The sequence below is a fragment of the Canis lupus genome, chromosome 18, assembly GCF_011100685.1.
Source record: "Canis lupus familiaris isolate Mischka breed German Shepherd chromosome 18, alternate assembly UU_Cfam_GSD_1.0, whole genome shotgun sequence".
In the NCBI taxonomy this organism is placed as follows: Eukaryota; Metazoa; Chordata; class Mammalia; order Carnivora; family Canidae; genus Canis; species Canis lupus.
Window position 1 is genome coordinate 49,596,699 of NC_049239.1, and position 23,441 is coordinate 49,620,139.

The window sequence follows — 23,441 nt, forward strand, 5'->3', positions numbered from 1 at the left end:
GCACTCTCCACCAGAGGCGGCCAGAGGTGGTTTCTGCAGTGCCAGGAAAAATAAGCAGGTCCACAGCCCCACAGCATGCCAAGCCACATAGACCCAGGGGGCTTTCTTTCTATCTTCAGCACTTTGGGTAAATTTCTTCACATCTCAAGTGCCTCAAGTGGCCACTTCCTGGTTTACCCCTAAACTGGTCTGGCAGGTGCACAGCAAGAGGTGGCCTCTTGTACAGGATGTTGGGTGGACACGTGTTTGGTTCTCTAGCATGGACACCGGGGTGTGGAAGTGCGGGGCTGTGTACTAACACCATGTTTTGAGAAACCACCAGACTGGTGTCCATAGCAGCTGCACTGTTGTGCATCCCCAGCGGCAGCACATGGGGGTTCTGGATTCTCCACCGCCTTGCCAGCACTTGTTACCCTCCATCCTTTGGATTCTAGCCATCCTGGTGGGTGTACAGTGGCATTTGGCCTCAGTGTTGATTGGCATTTCCCCGACAGTGATAGGAGGTAGCATTGAAAGCATATATTGTTTTTCTTTTTCTTTTTTTAAAAATATTTTATTTATTTATTTATGAGAGACACAGAGAGAGGCAGAGACACAGGCAGAGGCAGAAGCAGGCTCCATGCAGAGAGCCCAACGTGGGACTTGATCCCGGGTCTCCAGGATCATGCCCTGGGCTGAAGATGGCGCTAAACCACTGAGCCACCTGGGCTGCCCCTTCTTCTTCTTCTTCTTCCTCTTCTTCTTCTTCCTTCTTCCTTCTTCCTTCTTCCTTCTTCCTTCTTCCTTTTCTTCTTCCTTCTTTCTTCTTCTTTTTTTTAAACGCAGGCTCCGTGCCCAGCATGGAGCTTGCACTCAGGACCCTGAGATCAAGACCTGAGCTGAGAGCGAGGCGGACGCCTAACCGTTGACGGAGCCACCCAGGCGCCCCTGTGATTGTAAATGTTTTTAAACACGAGTCTGTGGATGCCAGGACAGAGGGTGGGATTTTCACTTACTAGATTTGCACAGGGAGTTCTTCAAACCTTTGTCTGCAGATACTGCAAACCTGGTTCTGCAGATACTGTCTCGCCTGCCTCCCTGACAGAGGTCAGACCCCTGAGCAAACACTGGACCCACACCTTCAGATAGAATTGACTGCAGACGCTATGTTTAGGTTCCATCTCCTGCCATTAATAATCCCTCACATCTGTATAAAGCCCTGGAAAGAGCTTATAAATCATCCCGAGGGTGGCCAGTCCGTAAGTTTGTTTGCCATGCTTCACTCTCTGCAGAGTGATCTCTGTGACACCTGCCTCCTGCCACATGTGTAGCCTGCAGTCTTTGTGGGGAGGGGTTAAGAGGTGGCCTTGAGGCGCTAGCAGAATCCTTGAGCCACCTGGATAGCTTTTTGAGAACAGGATTCAGAGCTGTTGAGGTGCCCTCTTCAACATCCTGCATTATCTGCAGGAGCCCTTTGCTTGGAGATCTTGCTGCTTTCAGACATGGGATCTGTTTCTTCAGAATCGGCCAGGCTAGGGAGCTTGGCTCCATGCCTGCTGAATAACACGTAGATAACCATGAACACTTTGCAGGTTGCGTTAAGCTAAGGTGATTCCCAGTGGATTGAGTTTTGCCGACTTGCTCTTTGCCTCCATGATCATGAAAGCAGGTTGTGTGCTGACTCTTCCCAGGTGTGCCCAGGTGTGCCTGTCCCAGCCTCTCCCTTTGCCCCTAGCCACGTCACATGTGGTTAAGTCCACACACCACTCCTCTGCTCCCACCCCCGACTTGTCGTCCCCAGGCAGAGACTCTCCTGTGTCAGGCAGTGGCTCTTCTGAGCCAGTGATCAAGCCTGAAGCCCCAGGGTGCCTCTGAAGCCTGTCTGGCTGGAGCGGGTTGTCCTCCTCACCCCCACTCATGCCACTTTGGGCCACTGTCTCCTGGAAGACTGACTGCCCTTACTTCTTACTGGTCTCACGCCCTGCCCTGCCCACCATCCATACTGCAGCCAGAGTGGTCTTCTGTCTGTTAAAGACTTACTCATTTGAGAGAGCATGTGAGAGAGCATGAACGGGAGATGCAGAGGGAGAGGGAGAGGGAGAGAGAGAATCTCAAGCACACTCCCCACTGAGTGCAGAGCCATACATAGAGCCTCATCTTGCCACCCTGATACCATAACCTGAGCCAAAACCAAGAGTTGGATGCTTCCTCAACTGAGCCACCCAGGCGCCCCCAGAGGGGTCTTCTTGAGACAGAAACAGTAACTTAAAGCCCCTGGATGCTCTTCCTTCACCCTTAGCATAAAACCCAGCTGCCTCCCCTGGCTGCCTGTGGGTCATCCTCTCTGACCATAGCTGCCTGCTCTTGACACCAGCCACCCTGTCCTTGACCTGCCCTTGACCTCTGCCCAGAGTCCTGTTTTACCTTTGGGCCTGAAAGGCTTGCCCTCCAGCTGATCCTTCTGGGCTTCCATGTCATCTAGGAGGTCCCCTCTTGGACCCTCTCTACTTTTTGGCCTCCCTATGTGAGCTCTAGAGGGGCAGGAGGAGGACTTTACTGCCAATGTCTGCATCCTCCCCGTGGCTGGCATGTGGGAGGCAGTCAACAAACGCTTGCCGAAGGAGCAAATAAATGCAGGCCGCATGCCTCTCTGGGCCTGTAATGGAACCATTTGTTCCAATTAGCCGAAGACTAATAAGCTAGTTTGGCTTTTGTAACTGGGCATCTTTGAAAGCATGACACCTGTTTATATTGGTAGGTCCTCCTCCCACTCAGTAGGCTTCAGAAGGTAAAAACAGGAGAAATTGTGATAAGAAAACATACAATTTTGGGTTTTCATTATAGTTCTTGGTAGCTTTTCCCCCTTCTGTTAGCTTCCTTTTTATTGTGGGGCATCCGGTATAGAGCTTAGGAAGAAGGAGCATGGTCCCGGGGCTCCAGGAGGTAGCAGAGGGGCTGGCTGTGCCGGAGGGAGCCGTGAGGTGCATCCTGAGTCCCCAAGGAAGAAGACAGGAACCATGAGGAAGGGAGCCGGAATAGACCTGGCTCTGAAGCCGTTGAAAGGAAACACACTTTTATTGGTTGAGGCAGGGCAGCTAGCCTGAGCAGAGACACCCATAGACACCCACTCCGGAGGATTCTCTGTGTCTCCTTTTCATGGAGTCTTCAGTGGCGCCTGAGCCGGTCTCTCAAGACAGCAGCCACATGCATCCCCCAGAGTCCAGTGCTCCTGCCTGGACACAAGGGGTTCAGGGCCATCAGGGACTCATCTGTGGACTCTCTGGGTTTCTTCTGTGCCAGACTCCAGGAGGTTGGTGGGTGGCAGTGAGATTGGCAGGTGGCTAAACGGCTGCCAACTTCCTGGGTCAGCTGGGTGTGGCCTGGAGGCCTGATGGTAGGGGTGGGGGTGAGGTTCCACTCCTGGACTCCACCGGCCACCCCGGGCCTCTGAGCAGAGGGGACAGTGGGCTGGGTAGTGCTGGACAGGTCGGGGAGGGGCCAGTGGCCCCTGGAATTGGGTCTATTAATGGAATATGAAGTTTGTTAGATGGCTGGGAAAGACTAAATTCAGAACACATCCCAGGTCCAGGTAAGGGGCTAATACCTGGTAAAATGCTGGTTGTGTCACACTGTCCCCTTCTCCTAGGAGATTGCCGAAGATGGCGGAAGCTCACCAAGCCGTGGCCTTCCAGTTCACTGTCACCCCAGACGGTATCGACCTGCGGCTGAGCCATGAAGCTCTTAAGCAAATCTATCTGTCTGGACTACATTCCTGGAAGAAGAAGTTCATCAGATTCAAGGTTTGTGGATCCTTGTTTAAATCTATGTGGTGCTCAGCTAGCACCTGAGAATGCGTCTGGGTGCTGGTGCAGGATGGGTGTGTCAGTGCTGACGGGCACGGGGTTGGTACTTCATCGGGACTTATGAAACACTTCCACATGTACTGGCTCACTGAGTTCTTTTACTTTTATTTATGTATTTATTTTAAAGATTGTATTTATTTACTCATGAGAGACACACAGAGAGCCAGAGACATAGGCATACGGAGAAGCAGGTTCCATGTGGGGAGTCCAGTGCGGGACTTGATCCCAGGACCCTGGAATCACAACCTGAGCCGAAAACAGACGTTCAACCACTGAGTCACCCAGGTGTCCCAGGCTCACTGAATTCTTGAAGAAATTCTGTAAGGCAGGCAGGCTGGTTTGGCACCCTGTAGGCAGGTGAGGCGGTTGTTCAGGGAAGCAAAGACTAAAATCCACGTCTCTGAGTTCAGAACTCTTTACACCTTGGAGAAGGAGGATCGTTTCCAGCTGTACGAATCGCAGTGAGTTTATCTAACAGATGCCTCGCTGATAAGACAGTCAGATGTTGAAATATATGCATGTAAATTCAAATAGAGTTGACTTCACATGTTCTCAATTCTGTTTACCTGAAAGACTGGAAATTTATTCACTTTTTTTAAAGATATTTTATTTATGAGAGAGAGCACGCACATGAGCAGGGGGAGGGGCAGAGGGAGAAGCAGACTGCCTGCTGAGCAGGGGGCCTGACTACAGGGTTCCATCCCAGGACCCCAGGACCGTGACCCAAGCCAAAGGCAGACGCCCAACCGAGCCACCCAAGCTTATTTTTTTTATTCAAGCACAAGTCTCGTTTTCCACTTAATCATTATTTTGAAAATCATAGGAGGAATAAGATGCATGTTTGGAAAGAATTCAAGTGAGATGACAGTTCATCAAGTTACCTGCCGCAGGGAATGAGGAAAACTCATAACCGTTTATTTATTTTCCAGTTTCCTTTTCAGAGGGTGTAGCTCAGACTAGCGCTGTTGAGAAGGCCAAGGAGCCAGAGTAGGTGAGAGCAGTGACTCAGAAGGGCGACAGGCCCCCTGGGAACCGGCCTGGCTGGGCAGGTGCTGCCCCGGGTGGGGGTGGGGGTCCCCGCACACGGCCCTGGCAGCTCCCGCGGTCGAGCAGGCGCCACCTACAGGGGTAAGCGCGCTCTGCCACCTGACCTTCCCGAGAGCAACACCTTTTACCGCCAAATCCAGGGAAAGAGAGACTTGGGTGCAGAGCTGTGGCCATGTGTCCTTGCACCCCAGTGGAAGTGTTCTTTGGTTTCAAAGACCTTGTAGTACTGCTGGCAAGACCAGTGGATAGGAAGAGAGAGGATCAATAGTGCATGGCTGCACCTGACTGCATGGTTACAGAGGACCATGTGGCTCGGAGCTGGAGGGGCCGCAGGGGGAGGCTGGGGTGAGTGGGAGACCTCTTATCTGGACCCTTCTTGCCTTGGTTTTAATGTAACGTAATACATGTATGTGTCTTCACCTTAAAAGAACGTTTACTTCAGAGAACACCAGGAGAAACCCCCACTTTGTTTAAAATTTCTTTCTCGGGGCACCTGGGTGGCTCAGTGGTTGAATGTCTGCCTTCGGCCCAGGTAGTGATCCCGGGTTGAGTCCCACATCGGGTTCCCTCTCAGGGATTCTGCTTCTCTCTCTCTGCCTATGTCTCCCTGCCTCTCCTTCTGTATCTCTCCTGAATAAATATATAAAACCTTAAAAAAAAAATCTTTCTCTTAGACCTCTAGACAATAGGAAATCTATGGGAATAACATGGAAGGATGCAAGTAGCTTCTAAAATAATTCAGAAGAGCTTTGAGAGTTTTAAATCCATTGTCTTGGTCAAATCAATCTCTTATTAAGAAGGCTTTAGCAAGAATTTTTTTTTTTTTTTTAATTTAGTTTAGTAGTTTCGAAACAAACACCAAAATAAAGAGAATAAGGAGGGCAGCCCCGGTGGCGCAGCGGTTTAGCGCCGCCTGCAGCCCGGGGTGTGATCCAGTCATCGGGCTTCCTGCATGGAGCCTGCTTCTCCCTCTGCTTGTGTCTCTGCCTCTCTCTCTCTCTCTCCCCCGCCCCCTCTCTCTACATTTCTATGAATAAATAAAATCTTTAAAAAAATGCTACAATTCCATAGCAAGACAGACAACTCAACATTTAAAAATAGGCCAAAGAGGGGTGCCTGGGTGTCTTAGTTGGTTAATCTTCTGACTTCAGTTCAGGTCATGATCCAGGGTCCTGGGGTCGAGCCCCCAGTCAGGCTTCCTGCTCGGCAAAGAGTCTGCTTCTCCCTCTACCCCTCTCCCTACCTGTGTCCGTTGTTTCTCTCATACTCTATCAAGTAAATACATTAAAAAATCTTTATTTTTTAAAGATTTTATTTATGTATTCATGAGAGACACAGAGAGAGGCAGAGACACAGGCAGAGGGAGAAGCAGGCTCCAAACAGGAAGCCCAATGCAGGACTTGATCCCAGGATCCTGGGACTCAGGGATTACACCCTGAGCCAAAGGTAGACGCTCAACTGCTGAGCCACCCAGGAACCCCAAAAACAAAATCTTTAATTGGGCAAAAGATATGAACAGGTGCTTCCCAGAAGATATATGAATGGCTAATAAGCACATGACAGATGTTCTATATCATTATTCATCAGGAAAATGTTAAAATGACAATGAAACACCACTATACACCCTTAAAATTGGCTAAAATTAAAGACTTATTCCTATACACTGCTGATAGGAATATAAAATTATACCACCAATTTGGAAAACAGGCAAATTTTTTAAAAAGTTTAACACACTCCAGACATATGACCAATCAACCTAAGATGGCATATCTTGGTAGAACAATACCATCTCAGGTATTTATCAAGAGAAAAAGAAAAAAAAGGCCAGCCCGGGTGGCTCAGCAGTTTAGCGCCGCCTTCAGCCCAGGGCGTGATCTGGAGACCCGGGATCAAGACCCACATCGGGCTCCCTGCCTGGAGCCTGCTTCTCCCTCTGCTTGTGTCTCTGCCTCTCTCTCTGCATCTCTCTGTGTCTCTCGTGATAAATAAATAAAATCTTAAACAAAAAAATTCCCACAAAGAAGTGCACATGGATGTTCGGAACAGCTTTATTTTAATACTCCCAGAAGGCAAAGAACCCAAATGTCTCAAGGAAGATGGCTAAACAAATTATGGTATTTGTATAATGAAATTCTATTCAGCAATAAAAATTAGTTCTCATTCAAAACCACTATTTTGAATGAAAAAAATCATGCAAAAATAGGACATACTACCTGATTTCATTATATAAAATCCTAGAACATGCAAACCACTGTATGGTGACAGAAAGAAAGGGCAGTGCTGTCTGGGAACAGGAGTAGGGAAAAGAATGGATGACAAAGGAACCCAAAAAATCTTGGGGGAGGGATAGTGACTGTAGTGACACTGTTATGGTTATTTACACATGTCAAAGCTAATCAGTATGGTTTCACTCATACATGGAATATAAGAAATAGTGAAAAGGATTATAAGGGAAAGGGGAGGGGAATTGAGTGAGAAAAATTAGGAAGACAAACCATGAGACTCCTAACTGGGAAATAAACCAAGGATTTGGGAAGGGGAGGTTGGTGGGAGCGGGATAGGGTAACTGGGGGACGGGCAATGAGGAGGGCACTTGATAGGATGAGCACTGGATGTTATAATCTATATTGAAAATTTGATTTAAATTTTAAAAATGTAAAAAAAAAGAGCTGATCATACTGTATGCTTTAAGTATGTATACTGTAAAGATGCATTCTATTGTACTTCAATGGTACCTCAGTAAAAGTATAAAAAATTTTAACAGGAATTAGCAGTACTCTAGGACCAAAACCCACCATCCAAAACAATGGGAGAAATCTCTACTTGGAAGACTTGCTAGTATCAGGAGGCCAATAAGAGTCAAGTCCCCTCTGACTCCTCTTAGTAAACTGTCACCATAGGAATTTCATCACTGTCAGTGTAAGACTCAAATATACCCATATCCCTTCTCATGAATAAGCATAAGCACATTAAAAACAATAATAACAACAACCAAAAAAAACAATACTTCATATGATCAGCATGATTAACATCTTGGGAATTAATCAACATGGTTAAGAAACCACTCCCCCTAGGTCTCTTTTATTTTTCAAAGATTTCAACAATAACGATTGTTTTACAATACTTGTCAAATGAGGGTACTTGATTGCTTACAAAATCTCAGATTAATCCTAAACTTCGATGGCTCCTCTCAGAGGGACTGCGACATCTCCTCTCAGAGGGACTGCGACATCTCCTCTCAGAAGGGCTCCGATGGCTCTTTACAGAGAGACTGCGATAGCTCCTCTCAGAGGGACTGTGATGGCCTTTCTGATAAGGACTGCGATGGCTCCACTGAGAGGGACGGTGATGGCTCTTCTGAGATGGACTGTGAGGGCTCCTCTCAGAAGGACTGTGATGTCTTTTTTCAGAGAAACTGTGATGGCTCCTCTCAGAGGGACTGTGATGACTCTTTTGAGGACTCCGAAGGCTCCTCTTAGAGGGACTGTGATGACTCTTTTGAGGACTTCGATGGCTCCTCTCAGGGGGACTGTGATGACTCTTTTGAGAAGGACCGTGATGCCTCCTCTCAGAGGCACTGTGATGGCCCTTTTGAGAAGGACCACGATGGCTCCTCTCAGAGGCACCGTGATAGCTCCTTCCAGAGAGACTACGAGGGCTCCTATCAGAGGGACTGTGATGGCTTTTTTCAGAAAGACTGTGATGGCTCCTCTCAGAGGGACTGTGATGACTCTTTTGAGGACTTCGAAGGCTCCTCTCAGAGGGACTGTGATGACTCTTTTGAGAAGGACCGTGATGCCTCCTCTCAGAGGCACTGTGATGGCTCTTTTGAGAAGGACCACGATGGCTCCTCTCAGAGGCACCGTGATAGCTCCTTCCAGAGAGACTACGAAGGCTCCTATCAGAGGGACTGTGATGGCTTTTTTCAGAAAGACTGTGATGGCTCCTCTCACAGGGACTGTGATGACTCTTTTGAGGAAGACTGCGATGACTCCTCTCAGAGGCACTTTGATGGCTCCTCTCAGAGAGACTGTGATGGCTTTTTTCAGACAGACTGTGATGGCTCCTCTCAGAGGGAATGTGATGGCTCTTCTGAGAAGTACTTCGATGGCTCCTCTCAGAGGGACTGCGACATCTCCTCTCAGAGGGACTGCGATGGCTCCTTACAGAGGAATTATATGGGGTTCTCTCCCTTAAGAAGCTGTGGTTTTGCTTCTTGGGTGCGAGTTTCTCTTTAAGGTGGCTGTGTGAGGTTCTGTGAGGTGAACCATGTAGATTTCTCCCCCCGACTTGAACTCCGGTTCCTGTTTTGGAGTTCTTGGACTCCTGGCTAGAGATTTCACTTCTGTAGAGCTTTTTCTTACCTTTGCTGCTAGAGTCATTTTGAACAATACCCATAGGCTGTCCAAGTGAACTGGTTTTGAAAGCGGCACTTCCTTGGGAAACTATGGGCTTAGGCAGTTGGGTACGTCTGAGTTGGAAAGAGCTATCTCTTTCTGGTGGTTGAGCTGATCTGAATTGCTCTCTTTCTTCCCATAACATGTTCTGCTTAGTGGTTATGTCTACTGGCTTTACCTTAACAACTGACATCCTGTCTCTTTTGATATCTCTTGATAGGTAATCATTTCTGGCTCTTTGTTTTAGATGCTGGTTTTTGCTTGACCACGAATGGTCTGGCCGTGGCCTGTCCACGGGCTTCTGCCCGGCAGAAGTCATAATTCTGTGTGCTGTCTGCAATGCTTGCTTTAGGCCTTGCAAAAGCAGTTGAATGAATTTGGGTTGGGAGGATTTCTTAGATTGTCTTCTTAAAGACGCAGAGGTAGTTTGAGATGTTCCAGTCCTCTTGCTTCTTACCTGGGCTGGTAATTCCCTAGAAGGACTCTGTATTATGCTTCTACCATTTGTGTAGAGTTTTGTGTTTTGTGTTCTGCTTCCCTTGGTGATTCTTTTCATTGGGTATGGGTATTTTGGATTATGGGTCTTTTTGGTTTTCCTTTTAGCCCATTTTACATTCTGATTGCTTTCAGAGACACTCTCTGGTAGAGAGTGAACCTGACTAAATTCATAGAGCCCCGGCTTTCTAATTTCTGTCTTTCCTACTAGGTCAGGGCCTCTATACTGCCTTCGCCTGATGTGGACTCGTACAGGAGAAGGAGACTGGGAAGATCCAGACTGGAAATATATCGTAGAAGTAGGACTCTTGGAAGCTCGAGTATAGACTTTCGCTGTCCTTAGCGATGGTGATATAGGACTTCGTGGTGTGATGGGTCTGTCTCTTCTGTGGTACTTTGGGACTTGGGGTCTTTTCCCAGTTTGCAACCTAAAGCCAAGTTGCAACCTAATCTCTCCGTGGCCCTCAGGAGTGCGTACAAGGTGGAGCTGTGGATAGATAAGAAGGTAAGGTCCGAAAGTGCCCTGTAATTTATGACAGCAATTAAATCCTGCACATCGGCCACACTGTAAGCAGATAGGGTATTTTAAAACCAGACCTGAAGTTAGAGGTGGAGGTACATTTGGGGGTATTTGACTCCTTAACAGTTTTGCTGCTATTTTTAGCTGCAGATCTTGTAGCAACTGGAACTGTTCTGAGAAGTCAGTCTTGGCCTGGTGGGGAAGATAACTTGGCTTGAGACTGTGTTGGGACTCAAAACTCAAAGAGTTCTCACTCTCTTCCACTGGAACAGAATCTTTCCTGGTGAAAACTATATTGAAGGAAGACTCTAGCTGTACTGGGGCAGGAGGCTGGCCCTCTGATGTGCTGAATGGTATGTGCTGAAAGATGTCCTGGGATATATCAGTGAGCTTTGAACTTCTCTTTAATCTCACTCTAGTCCCAGAATATTGCTGTATTATGGAGGACATGGAGCTACGTGTCCATATTCTTAAGGCTGTTCTTTGCTCGTGACCACGACATGAAGTGTGCCTCTGAATGTAGTTTCTGGCCACTGAAGGCTGAGGAATAACACCTCGACCTTTCTCTAGCAGACTCTGGGAAGGCTTCATCAGTTCAGCTGGAACCCCAAATAAATTCTGGATAGATTGACGGATATCTCTAGTGGCTCTTTCCATTAAAGATGTTGGAGAACAAAGCTTCCTTTCCATCGTGGTTCCCAAGACATCCCCCAACATTAGCATATTGGAGAGATATTTTCGAGGTAGTCGCTGTCTCCAGGAGTGACTCTCCCAGACGTTCTGTTGTCTGCCCAGGACAGAGCTGGTAAGGCCTCTTTGAATTCTTGAGCCTGAGTGGAATGTCCTAGGTGGTGATCTCCAGCTTTGTGGTGGATGTTGGGATAGGCCCTGGAGTGAGTTCCCTAGCTCTTCCACCTGCTTCTTGTCAGTCGTCTTAGATAGGACACCCACTCCTGAGCTCTCAAAATGTGGAGTTTCTACAATGTTAGCTATCTTATCAGAGAGTTGATTGTGAAGGGAAAAGGGAAGAGTTGAAGATTGTATCATAGTAGGGTCTATAAAGGACTCTTCAGGCTGAAAAATATCTGTCCCAATGTTTCTTATATCCAAGGCCCTTGATACTTCTGGCACCTCAAAATCACAAAGGCTTCCGAATTCTGTTTCATCAGAACTTGTGATGAGGGAGTTGGAAGAGTTATGGAGAAATCTAGAGAGATAGTTCTCTATTTGTAACTCCTCTCTTGATGTAAAATCCTCACATTCCCTATTCTGATATACCTGTCGTAGATTCAAATCCTCAGATTCCATCATTTGAGGAGGCCTTATTTTATCCCTATTGCTTTCACAGCCTGAAGCCCTTGTTCATGAGTGAACACTGCAGGCTCCTCAAAGGGACATGCTGGCTGTGAGAGTAATTCTGCAGATTTCACATGGGTATTTGGCCTTGGAGTTAATTCCACGGGTTCTACCATTTCTTGAAGATTGAAACAATCTATTACTTCTATCGCTGATCCTAATGCTACTCCTATTGGTTCTACAACCTGAGCAATTGGCCCTGGTGCTAACTCCTCAGATTTTACAATTTGAAGTGGTGGCCATGGGATTAACACAGTCTTTACAATCTGAAAGCCTGTCGACTTCATTATGTCCAAAATTTGGTGTGTTGGCTCTGTGGTTAATTCTTTAGATTTTACACTTTGCAACCACAGCTCTGAGGTAAACTCAGAGGGTCTCACATCTTGCAGTTTTGGGGTCAGCTGAACATAGTCTATCATTTGAAAGGCTGGCCCTGGGGTTAATGCTACAGACTTCACAACCTGAAGTGGTGGCCCAGGAGTCACTTTCACATACTCAGTAACTTTTTGGGGGGCTCCCGGGGTTATTCCTATTGAGAGCGCAGCTTGAAGCTGTGTCTTTGTGGATCCTGGGACTTGATCTAGTGGCTTTGGACTAATCCTCATAACTTCTGTAATTTGAGCCCGTACTCCTGGAGCTCTCTGTGAATATTTTATACTTTGATTCTCTGACTGTGGTAGCCCCACTGATCCATTCTCTGGCTGCCATGTCTCAGATGTGAGCTCTACAGACTCTGTGTGTCCTACAGCTTGACCTGTTTGCTTTTGGAGCAACTCTAAAGATTGTCTCCTTTGAAGCCATTGCCTAGAGGTTAAACCCACAGATTCAGGAACTTGATATCCTAGCCCTGATGTCATTTCTGGAGATTCTGGAACATGATGCAATGGCTTTGTAATCAGTGCGTCAGATTCTCCTCTTTGCAGTCTTTTCTCAGAGATCACCTCCACAAATTCTAGTGCTTGAGGATAGGGCCTAGGACATCTCTCTGAATATCCAGTGGTTTCGCTTACTGGCTTTGGGGTCACTCCGAGGAATTCCTTCCCTTTTTGCCTTGCCTTGGAGGTCAATCCCACAGTTTCTGTAGTGTGATGCCTGGGCTCTGGTGTAATCTCTTCAAATCCTACAGCTTGCTGCAGTGGCCTTGTATGTAACTCTCTCAAATCTCTAAGTTGAGGCCGTGACTCAGAGAGCAACTCTAGAGTTTCTGGGATTTGGTAGCTTTTCTTTAGGGTTAATTTCGAGGATTTAGAACCTTGATTCCTTAGCACTGGAGTCCGATCAACAGATTCTGGTACTTGAAGATCTAGCCTTAGAGGCACTCTTGAAGAATCCATGGCTTTACTTGTTGGCTTTGGGGTCAACTCCACAGATTTTTCTGTGGTTTCGTTGCCTTGATGTGCCAACCTTTCTGTGATGTGATAAACTGGTATTGAAATCAAATTCATAGATTTAGGGACTTGATGCTTTGGTGTCGGGATCATCTCTGCACATTCTACAAACTGATGCCCTGGCCTAGGGATTATCTCAGAGTCTGTGATTTGATAGCTTCTTTTCCGATTTAGCATCTCAGCTTTTGTTCCTTGAAGCAGTGCCCCCGGTGCTAACTCTACAGATTTTGTATCTTGCTGTAGAGAGGCTGAGGACAATTTCACATGTTTTATACTTTGCAACTTTGGATCTGGAGTAAACTCCAAAGATTTCTCATCTCGTTGCTGTGATTCCGGAGACCAATCTGAAAATTTAACGCTAGTCAACAATGGTCCTGGTGCAAACTTTTTAGTTGCCTCTGGTGCCAACACCACCGATTTCATACCTTGCCATCCTGAAGTCAGCTCTCGACAATTCGTACCTTGCTGTTGGAACCCTGGTGTCAATTCTACCGAGTTCATATCTTGAAAACATGGCTCTGGTGCAAAGGTCTCAGAGTTAGCATGTGGTGACTTGAGGCATGTTGACAACCCTAAAGAATTAGCACTTTGACAATGTGGCAATAGGTTTGATTTCAAAGATTTCACATCTTGAGAACGTGGCTCTGATTCAAACACCACAGATTTCTGCCGGAGGCAAGAATTCAAATCCTTAGAATTCACATTTTGAGGTTGCGGTCCTGGTTTCAACTCCAGAGATTTCACATCTTGAAAACACAGCTTTGGTGCAAACACCACAGATCTCACACTATGTCGTCTAAGGTGTGAGGGCAACTCCTCAGAATTCATACCTTGAGGATGTGGCCCTGGATTTAACTCCACATATTTCATTTTTTTAAAACATGGCTCTAGTGCAAACGTCTCACATTTCAAGTCTTGCAGCTCGGAGCCTGAAATCAGTTTCACAGAATTTGCACCACAAAGCAGTGGCTCTTTGTTCATCTCCACCGACTTTACATCGTTAAGCAGTGGCTCTGGTAAAAATAACACAGATTTCATACCATTTAACGGAGAGCCTAAAGTGAACACCGACTGTACAACTTGTGGCTGTGACCCACAGTGATTCTCCAAAAACTGGATTTCTGGAAACTTTGTCCCTGGAATTAACTCAGAAGATTTTACACCTTGCCAATATGCTCCAGCGTTGAACAGAATAGATTTTGTACCTTGATATTCTGATGTAGGGTTAGTTTCAGAGGGCTTTGTGCCGTGCATCTGTGGCCCTGGATTAAACTTTATGGAATTTATGCATTGAAGTTCTAACCCTGGTTTCAAATCAGAAGAATTCATGCTTTGCAGCTGTGGGCCCCAGTTGAACTCCCGTGATGTTATACCTTGAAACTGTGTCCCTGGAGTCAATTCACATTTCACATTTTGTAAATGTTGCATAGGGTTGAACATAACAGATTTTACACCTAGAACTTCCGTTCCCAGATTCAAATCAAAAGGTCCCATACCTTGACATTTAATCCCTGAAGTCAACTCAAAAGATTGTATACCTTGCAAAGGCGGCCCAAGTATGCACCCCGTAGAATTTACACATGGTAATTTTGACTCTGGATTCAACTCAGAAGAATTTACACACTTCACCTGTGGCCCAGGGTTGCATTCCATAGGTGCTACACCTAGAAACTTTGACCCTGGAATCAATTCAGATTTCAAACATTGCAAATGTGATTCCAAGTTGAACACCACAGATGTCTCACTTTGCTTCTTAGTCCCTGGATTCACCTCAGATCCCATACCTTGTTGACATTTTCTCCCTGAAGTCAACCCAAAAGACTGTACGCCTTCCAAAAGTGGCCCACGTTTGCACCCCATAGAATTTACACATTGTAATTTTGGCTCTGCATTCAACTCAGAAGAATTTACACACTTCATCTGTGGCCCAGGGTTGCATTCCATAGGTGCAACACCTAGAAACTTCGACCCTGGAATCAATTCAGATTTCATATCTTGCAAATGCCGGTCAGGGTTGAACACCATAGATGTCTCACTTGCAATCTCTGTCCCTGAACTCACTTCAGAAGACTTCATACCTTGAAGTTTGAAACTAAAGTTAATTCAGAAGGGTTTATACCTTGCAAAGGTGGCTCAGGGTTGCATCCAAAAGAATTTACGCACTGCAGTTTTGGGTTTGAAATAAATGCAGAAGAATTCACACCTTGCACATGTGGCCCAAGGCAGAACACCTGAGATTTTATACCTTGAAGCCCCGGCTGAGGATTCAACTCAGATTTTACACCTTTCAATTGTGGCCCAGTGCTGAATGCCACAAGATTTGTACACTGAAGCTGTGGCCCTGGATTCAATTCAGAGGATTTCCCACCTTGTAATTTAGGCTCATGCTTGAATTCCAGAAATTGCTCATATGGAAGCTTCACATCTGTGCACAACTCAGATTTTATCTCTTGTAGCTGTGGCCCAGGATTGAGCTCAAAAGACTGCATACCTTGAAGCATACCTGTTCCCTTGCATAACTCGGGAGATTTCACATCTTGCAACTGCTGCTCGGGATTGAATTCCATAGCTTTCACATCGTGAAGCTTTGTCTCTTTGCATAATTCTGAAGATTTTATATGTTGCAGATGTGGTCCAGGATTGTATACCATAAATTTCATACTTTGAAGCTCTGGCCATGGTTTCAACTTACAAGATTTCTCTTCTTGCCACTGTTTCCCAGCTTGAACTCAGAAGATATCACACTGCAAGTCTTTGATTTCAAGGCTAACTCAGAGGGGTTTGCAACCTGAAATTCTGGGTCATGTTTGACTTCTGTCGTTTTCATTATTCGAAGGTTTATGGACTCAGGAGATTTTGCACCTTGCAACTTTGCCCCGGGGTTGAATTTCATAGATTTCACACCTTGAAGGTGTGCCCCTGGTGTCAACATATGCAGTTTCCTGTTTTGTAACTGTGGGGCTGACCCAAACCCCAAAGATTTCACATCTTTGACCTTTGCACCTAGAGTCCATTCAAGAGATTTCATATCTTGCTTCATGGGTCTGGCAAGGAACTCCACAGATTCTCCACTTTGAAGCTTTGTTTCTGGTGCCAACTCAGAAGAGGTTACACCTGTAACTGTGGAACAGGTTTTAACTCAACTGATTTCAAATCTCGAAGCCTGCACTCAGGTATCCAATCAGATTTCTCACCTTGTCTCTGTGGTCCAGGGTTGAACTCCACCGGTTTTCATACCTTGAAACTTCCTCTTCTGGGTTAAATTAGATTTCCCACCTTGTAGCTTTGGACCATGGTTGAACTCAGAGGATTTCACTTCTTGAAGCTTTGACCCTGGGATCACTTTAGAAGACTTCATACCTTGAAAGTGTGATCTAGAACTGAACCCCGTAGATTTTGTATCTTGAAGCTTTATACCCATGATCAACTCAGAGCATTTCACATCTTGTAACTGTGGGCCTGATTTCACAGCTGGAAACTTCCTCCCCAGGGTCAAATCAGAAGATTTCTCACCTTGTAACTTTGGATTAGGTTTCAGTTCTACAGATTTCATACCTTGAAGCTTTTCCCTTGGGATCACTTGAGAAGACTTCACATCCTGCAAGTGTGGTCCAGACTTGAATTCGTAGATTTAATGTCTTGAAGCTTTATACCCATGATCAACCTAGAAGGTTTCATATCTTGTAACGTGGGGCTGACTTGAAATCCACTGATTGCACCTTTTGAAGCTTTGTCCCTGATATCAGTTCGGAAGATTTCATACCCCTCAACTGTGGCCCAGGTTGAACTTCACAGATTCCACATCTTGACACTCTGTTTCTGAGATTAACTTAGAACATTTCTCTCCTTGAAACTGTGGCTCAGGGCTGGACGCCAGTTTCATATTTGGAAGCTCTGATCCAAGGTTCAGGTCCGAGGATTTCACAACTTGCGTCTGGGGACTGGGGTCGCTTTCTTTATGTTTTACACTTTGAAGCTTTGACTGTGAGGTCCCCTCAGCAGCATTCACACCTTGTAACGATGACCCAAACAAATCTGTAAATTTGGCACCTTGAATCTTTGTCCCTGCAGTCGGTTTAGAAAAGGTTATGCCTTCCATCTGGGAACTTGGATTTAACTCAATAAATGTCATATCTTGGGACTTTATCTCAGGTGATAACTTAGAAGATTTTAGATCTTGCCACTGTGACCCAGAGTTGAAATTCTCAGATTTCACACCTTGAAGCTTTGTCCGAAGAGTCAACTCAGATGACTTCATCCTTTTCAAGTGTCGTGGGGAGTTCAGCTCTATAGTTGTACCACTTTGTAATTGTGACACTTGGCTTAATACCCCAGATTTTGTGTCAGGAAGCTGTGGCCTTCCGCAAGCACTAGAGACCTCCCACCTTGAAGCTGTGCTCTTGGGGATGACTGTAAGGATTTCACTTCTTGAAGCTTTGGTCCTGCAGTCAATTTAGTAGATTTCCTATCATGCAAGCAAAGCCTAGATTTGAATGTCATAGATTTTATATCACAAAACTTTGACTTTGAAGTCAGGTCACATGATTTCACACTTCTAACCTGTAGACAAGGTTTCAAATCGAAACCTTGAGGCTGATGTTCCTGGAGTGATGACGAAGATTGTATATCTTGGAGCTTTGGCCTTGGAGTCAACGCAGATGACCTTCTATCTCTTAACTGTTTCAAAGCTTTCAACTCTGCAGACTTGACACCTTGAGATTGTAACCCAAGATTTAACTCTACAGATTTCACAGCTTGGAAATCAGGTCCTGGTAATCCACTGAATACGTCTCACAGTTTCAAGCTGTGGCTCTCTTTTGAACCCAATAGTTTTTACATCTTGAAGCTGTGGCTCCGAGGTGGATGCCAAAGCCTTCCCTTTTGCAGCTGTGGTCCTGGTAGCACCTCAGGGGTTTTCACATTCTGCAGCTGTGGCCCAAAGTTGAACTCTGTATATGTTGCACTTTGAGGTTTTGGCCCTGGAGTCAATTCAGATGACTTCACATCTCTTAACTGTATCGAGGATTTCAACCCTGCAGATTTACACCTGGAGAATGTGACCCGAGATTTAAGTCTACAGATTTCACGGCTTGGAAATCAGGTCCTGGTATCCACTGAATACGTCTCACAGTTTCAAGCTGTGGCTCTTTTTTGAACTCAGTAGTTTTTACATCTTGAAGCTGTGGCTCTGAGGTGGATGCCAAAGCCTTCCCTTTTGCCAGCTGTGGTCCTGGTAGCACCTCAGGGGGTTTTCACATTCTGCAGCTGTGGCCCAAGGTTGAACTCTGTATATGTTGCACTTTGAGGTTTTGGCCCTAGAGTCAATTCAGATGACTTTACATCTCTTAACTGTGTCGAAGATTTCAACCCTGCAGATTTAACACCTGGAGAATGTGACCCAAGATTTAAGTCTACAGATTTCACGGCTTGGAACTTAGGTCCCGGTATCCACTGAATACATCTCATACTTTCAAGCAGCGGCTCTTGTTGTAACTCAAGAGTTTTTACACAAAGCTGTGGCTCTGAAGCTGACTCTGAGGGTTTTACTTGGTGCAACTGGGGCCCTGGGGTCAACTTAGGAGATTTTAGGCTTTGCAACTGTGGTTCAAGGTTGAATTCCTTAGGTTTTAAACCTTGAATATTTGATTCAGGAGTCCAATCAAGTGATTTTATATCTTCAAATCCTAACTCAAAATTGAGGTCTTCTAATTTTCTGCCTTTAAATTTTAGTTCTGGAATTAACTCCAGAGACATCCCATCTTCTGCCTTAAGCCTTCTCTTCAGTTGCTCTGAATTCTTCCATTGCTGCTTTGATGAGATTACAGATATCTTGCCATCCTGTTCTGGCCCAGAAGTGAGATTCATGAGTGCCATCCCTTGAAACTGTTGGCTTGGGGCTAAGTCTACAGAGTTTACTCCTTGAAACTTTGCTCGTCTGGTCACATTCCCAGATTTTACTTCCTGCTTCTTTACCCGTGGGGTCAATTTCACAGATTTCACATGTTGCAGCTCTGAATCTGGAGTTTCCTCTACAGATTTTAAGCTTTGATGCTTTCCACATGGGGTACTGTCGACAACCTTCCTATCTTGCGTTTGTGGCTCTAAAGTCAATTCCTCAGGTTTCACATCTTGCGGTTCAGACTTTTGGAGCAATGGTCCTGGTGCAAAAGGCACAGGTTTCTCACCTTGCATCTTTAGCCCAAATTTCAGTTCCACGGTTTTCACATCTTGCGGTTGTGTTCTCGGGACCATCTCCACTCCTTTGAATTCTTGAATTCTTGCATGCAGAGCCAAGTCAGGTGTTGCAACTTGAAGCTTAGTATCTTTGGTGTCTTTCACAGATTTGACATGTTCTATCCCTTGCACTGTGGTTGTCTCCATAGATTTCTCACCTTCCAGCTGTGGACTGGGGGTTAACAACATAGATTTCATACCTTTTAGACACTGTCCTGTAGCTGTGGCCACAGATTTCACATCTTTCAGCTCTGAGATCAACAACTCAGATTTTAAACCTTGACGTTTTGAGCCTGGTGTCAGCTCCATTGGTTTCACACCTCCCACGTGTGGCCCTTGGATCATTTCAGAAGATTTTATAGCTTGTAAATGTGGTCTTCTAGTCGACTCAGAATAGTTTACTCTTGGCAACTGTGACTCAGGAGTCAACTCCATAGATTTTGCATCTGGTTTCTGTGGTTGTGAGACGAATTTATAAGAACCGTTACCTTCCAAGTTAGACATTTGGCCCACCACGAAATGTTTTATGCCTTGAAACAATGTCTCTGGTACTAATACCTCAGGCTTGACCACTTGCTTTTGAGGTCCTGGGGACAACCCCATAGATCTTATTCCTTTCATCTTTGGCTTTGGGGTCAACTCAAAAAATTTCACATGCTGTAGCTGTGGCCCTGAGTTTAACTCTGAAGATTTCACACTGGAAGGTTGACTTCTTGATGTCAGATCACAAAATTTGATATCTTGTAGGCCATGGCCCTGAGCTAAGCCCACCTGTTTTCGATCTTGAAGCCCCGAAGACGTCTTTGCTAATTTAGAATATTGAAGCCCTAATTCTGGGGTCATCTCCACAGAATTCACACCTTCAAACACTGATCCTGGGGTTTGCTCCCCAAATTTGACACCTTGAAGCTTTGGCCCATACGTCAATTCAGAAAATTTCACCTCTTGCTGCCTTGGTCCTAGATTCCGTTCCTGAGACTTCACACCTTGATACTGTAGTTCTTTTGGTCAATTTCCTAGATTCCATGCTGTGAAACTGTAATCCTTCATAGACAGAAGAGATTTCATATTCTCATTCAAGAGCCCTTGGTTTGATTGCAAAGATGAGTCTGTTTCAAATCCTACGGACTGTATATCTTGAAGCTGTGTTCCTGGTACAACACTGCACACGTTTGAAACCTTGATGCTTTGGTTCTGAGGTCAAATCTGAAAATCTGACATCTTGCAAGCGTGGTCTTGAGTTTTGTTTCACAAATTTCATACTCTGAGTTGTGATTCTGGAGTCAATTGTACAGACATAACGCTTGATGGTTTGGCCCTGGGGTTAAAATCTAAGGATTTCAATCTCTTGCATTGGTGAACCTGGGGTCAGTTCATCAGATTTCACACTGTGATGTGGGGATCCTGAGATTAAATCTACAGGTTTTTCTCCTTGAAGAAGTGGCCCTGGGATAACTTTGAAAATCTGACACTTTGTAAATGCGGCCCTGGGTCAATTTCACACCTTGAAGCTGTGCCCCCTTAGTCAGTCTTCTGATAGTATACTTTGTAGTACTGGTTCTTGTACCAGCTTCTCAGATCCCAACTCCAGTAGTAGCTAGCTTTGAATTACATTAACATATTCACATCGTGTAATTGTGGCTCTGGCTTCAGCTGCATAGACTTTACTCCCTGGAGCTGTGGCTCTGCGGTCAACTCCAGAACATGTCGTTTTGCTCCTGTGGATAAATTGTTTAGATCCTTCCATTAATGGGGATGTTCCAGGGGTTGACATCACAGATTTCAAATTTTGCAGTAGTGGCTCTGATTTCTCATATTGCATGCCTGGTCCTAAAGTCAATTCCGGAGATCCTTGTACTAAATATGGTGGTACTGGCATTGTCTCCTGGATATTTCAACTGGAAAAGGCAATGCCAACCCAAAATTTTCTGTATTTTCATGTTCTGACCTTACGGGCATCTCCGAAGGCTCGGTAACTTGACAATGGGGCTTTAGAGTCATTCCTGTAGATTCCATAACTTGACCTGTTGGTTTTTGTGTTAATGCCATTTGGAGCAAAGCCTCAGAAAGTCAGCCGCGCAGTTTCTGTGCCTTGATGGCCTGGTCCCAAGGTCATCTCTGAAAACTTTTGAAAATGTGGCCTTGGCATCATCCCAGCAGATTTTCCGTGACTTGCTGTGGGATTAACTTCACAGATTCCTCCTCTTGTGGCCAGATCTCAGAAGCTAAAGCTGCAGAGGCTGTGTCCTGATGCCTTGAGCTAGAAGTTGAACCCAGAGATTTCATTGCTTTCTAAGTGTTGGTTCCATGGTAACTTTCCTTGATTCAACATGTAAGTGTGTTTCAGGAATTAACCTCCCAGATGCTTCCAGTGGTACAGTTAAATCCACAAATTTATTATCATGCATTAGTGGCCCTAGAGTCAACATCTCAGGTTTTGTATGTTGGGGCCGTGGTCCTGGGTCAATGGCACAGATTTCACACTTTGAAATTGTGGTTCTGAGGCCAACTCCTTATAGTTCATAAAATCGGAATATGGGTCCTAGAGTCAGATGAACAGACTTCATACCTTGAGACTCTGGGTTCATCACTTCTGGGGTCAGATCTTGAATCTCTGATCCTGGTAAACCAACTCTGGAGATTCTTGTATTGTGCGTTGAGACATCCGAGTCTCCAAGGCTTTTACGCCTTGGAGCATTGTCTCAAGAGCACCTTGGAATGGCATTGAGTTCATCTGCATAGATTCTAAAGTCTGGCTGCAATGGCCGTGGAGTACTTCCTAAAGATGATTGTTCAACTCCATAGATTCTTTCCTCTGGGTGACAAGTGTCAGAGGGTCACTCTGCTTCTGCTCCTTGGTATGCCGGGCTCTGTGATCATTCCTGAGATTCTAAGCTTGATGCCATGGAGTCAATCCTTCGGGATCTATGGCTTCATGATTTGGCTTGAGGGTTGAGCTCTGCAGATTTCACTGCTCGAATGCGTGCCCCTGAAAATCGGCTCCTCGTATTTCATACCTTCCACCTGTGTTTTAGGAATCAACCTTCTGCATTCTACCATTCGAGGAATTTTCACATCTTTAAGTAAGAGTGCTGGAGCTATCTCCTCTGGTCTTTCATCAGGTAACCGTGGCTCTGGGGCCAACTCCATGGATTTCATGTCTTCCTGTAGTGGTCTTAGGATCAGTTGATCCACAGCTTTTATATCTGGAAACTCTGGTGGCACGGCCAAATGAACATATTCCAGACCTTGCAACTGTGGACTGGAGGTCAACTCCATTGATTTCCTATTCTGTAACTGTGGTGCTGGGGCTAACTCAGCAGATTTTCCACTTTGCTCTTGTGTTCCTAGAGTTAAACGAATAGATTGCAGACCTTGAAGCTGAGACGTTGGGGCTAACTGCACAGAATTCCCACTTTCCAGCAGTGGAATGGGTGCCAACCCATCAGATTTTACAACCTGCAGTTGAAGTTCTGGGGCCGATTCTATGGAGTTCACAGTTGGGATCAACTGTCCATATTTTGCCATTTGTGGGATTGAACCTGAGGTTCCGTCTATAGGTTTTACATTTTGTAATCCTGGGGATAACTTCATGGAATCCACAACCTTAAGCTGTGGCATTGGCTTCACCCCCAAATAGTCTACATCTGGCAGTAGTGATGTAGTGGTCAATACTGCAGAATCTGTGACTTGATTCAGTGGCTCTTGATTCATTCCCTCAGATGCTGTACTTTGACCCAGTGACCTCGGGACTGTACCTAAAGATTCCATTATTTGATGAGGTGACTGTGTCAACTCAGTTAGATTTGTGACTGTGGGGTCAGAGGCCAACCCTCTAGTCTCTATAGTTTGGTGGCTTTGCCTTGGACTCCTCTCTGAAGGTTCTAAGATTTGATCCCACGGAGTCATCCTTGAAGACTCTATGACTTGATGAGATAGGCCTGGGGTTAATGCCATAGTTTTGTGCGTTGATGATATGGTTGTGGAGTCATCCCCACAGAGTCCAGCACCTGAATCCATGACCCAGGGGTCAACTCCAGAGGTTCTTTGACTTGAGATACTGGCCTTGAGGTCAAATCCGGAGTTTCCACAATTTGTGATTGTGATGCTATGATCATTCCCATGGGTGACCCCAGGGCTACTGGAGTTACCTTTAGAGAAT

At 45.6% G+C, this 23,441-nt stretch overlaps 1 protein-coding gene, 1 non-coding gene and 1 pseudogene across 2 annotated transcripts in view; 2 read left to right on the forward strand and 1 right to left on the reverse strand.

Annotated features, from left to right (window-relative positions):
* Positions 1-23,441, forward strand: part of CPT1A (carnitine palmitoyltransferase 1A) — a 104,844-nt gene that overhangs the window by 7,878 nt on the left and 73,525 nt on the right. The window contains 1 exon segment of the mRNA NM_001286860.1: positions 3,626-3,779. Within this exon segment, the coding sequence (NP_001273789.1) occupies positions 3,639-3,779 (141 nt within the window). The 5' untranslated portion in view covers positions 3,626-3,638.
* LOC119864255 lies at positions 7,437-15,113 on the reverse strand (annotated as a pseudogene).
* Positions 8,968-9,026, forward strand: MIR1837-2 (microRNA mir-1837-2). Its single transcript, NR_049528.1, has one exon. It is a non-coding gene; the product is annotated as a microRNA mir-1837-2 (primary transcript).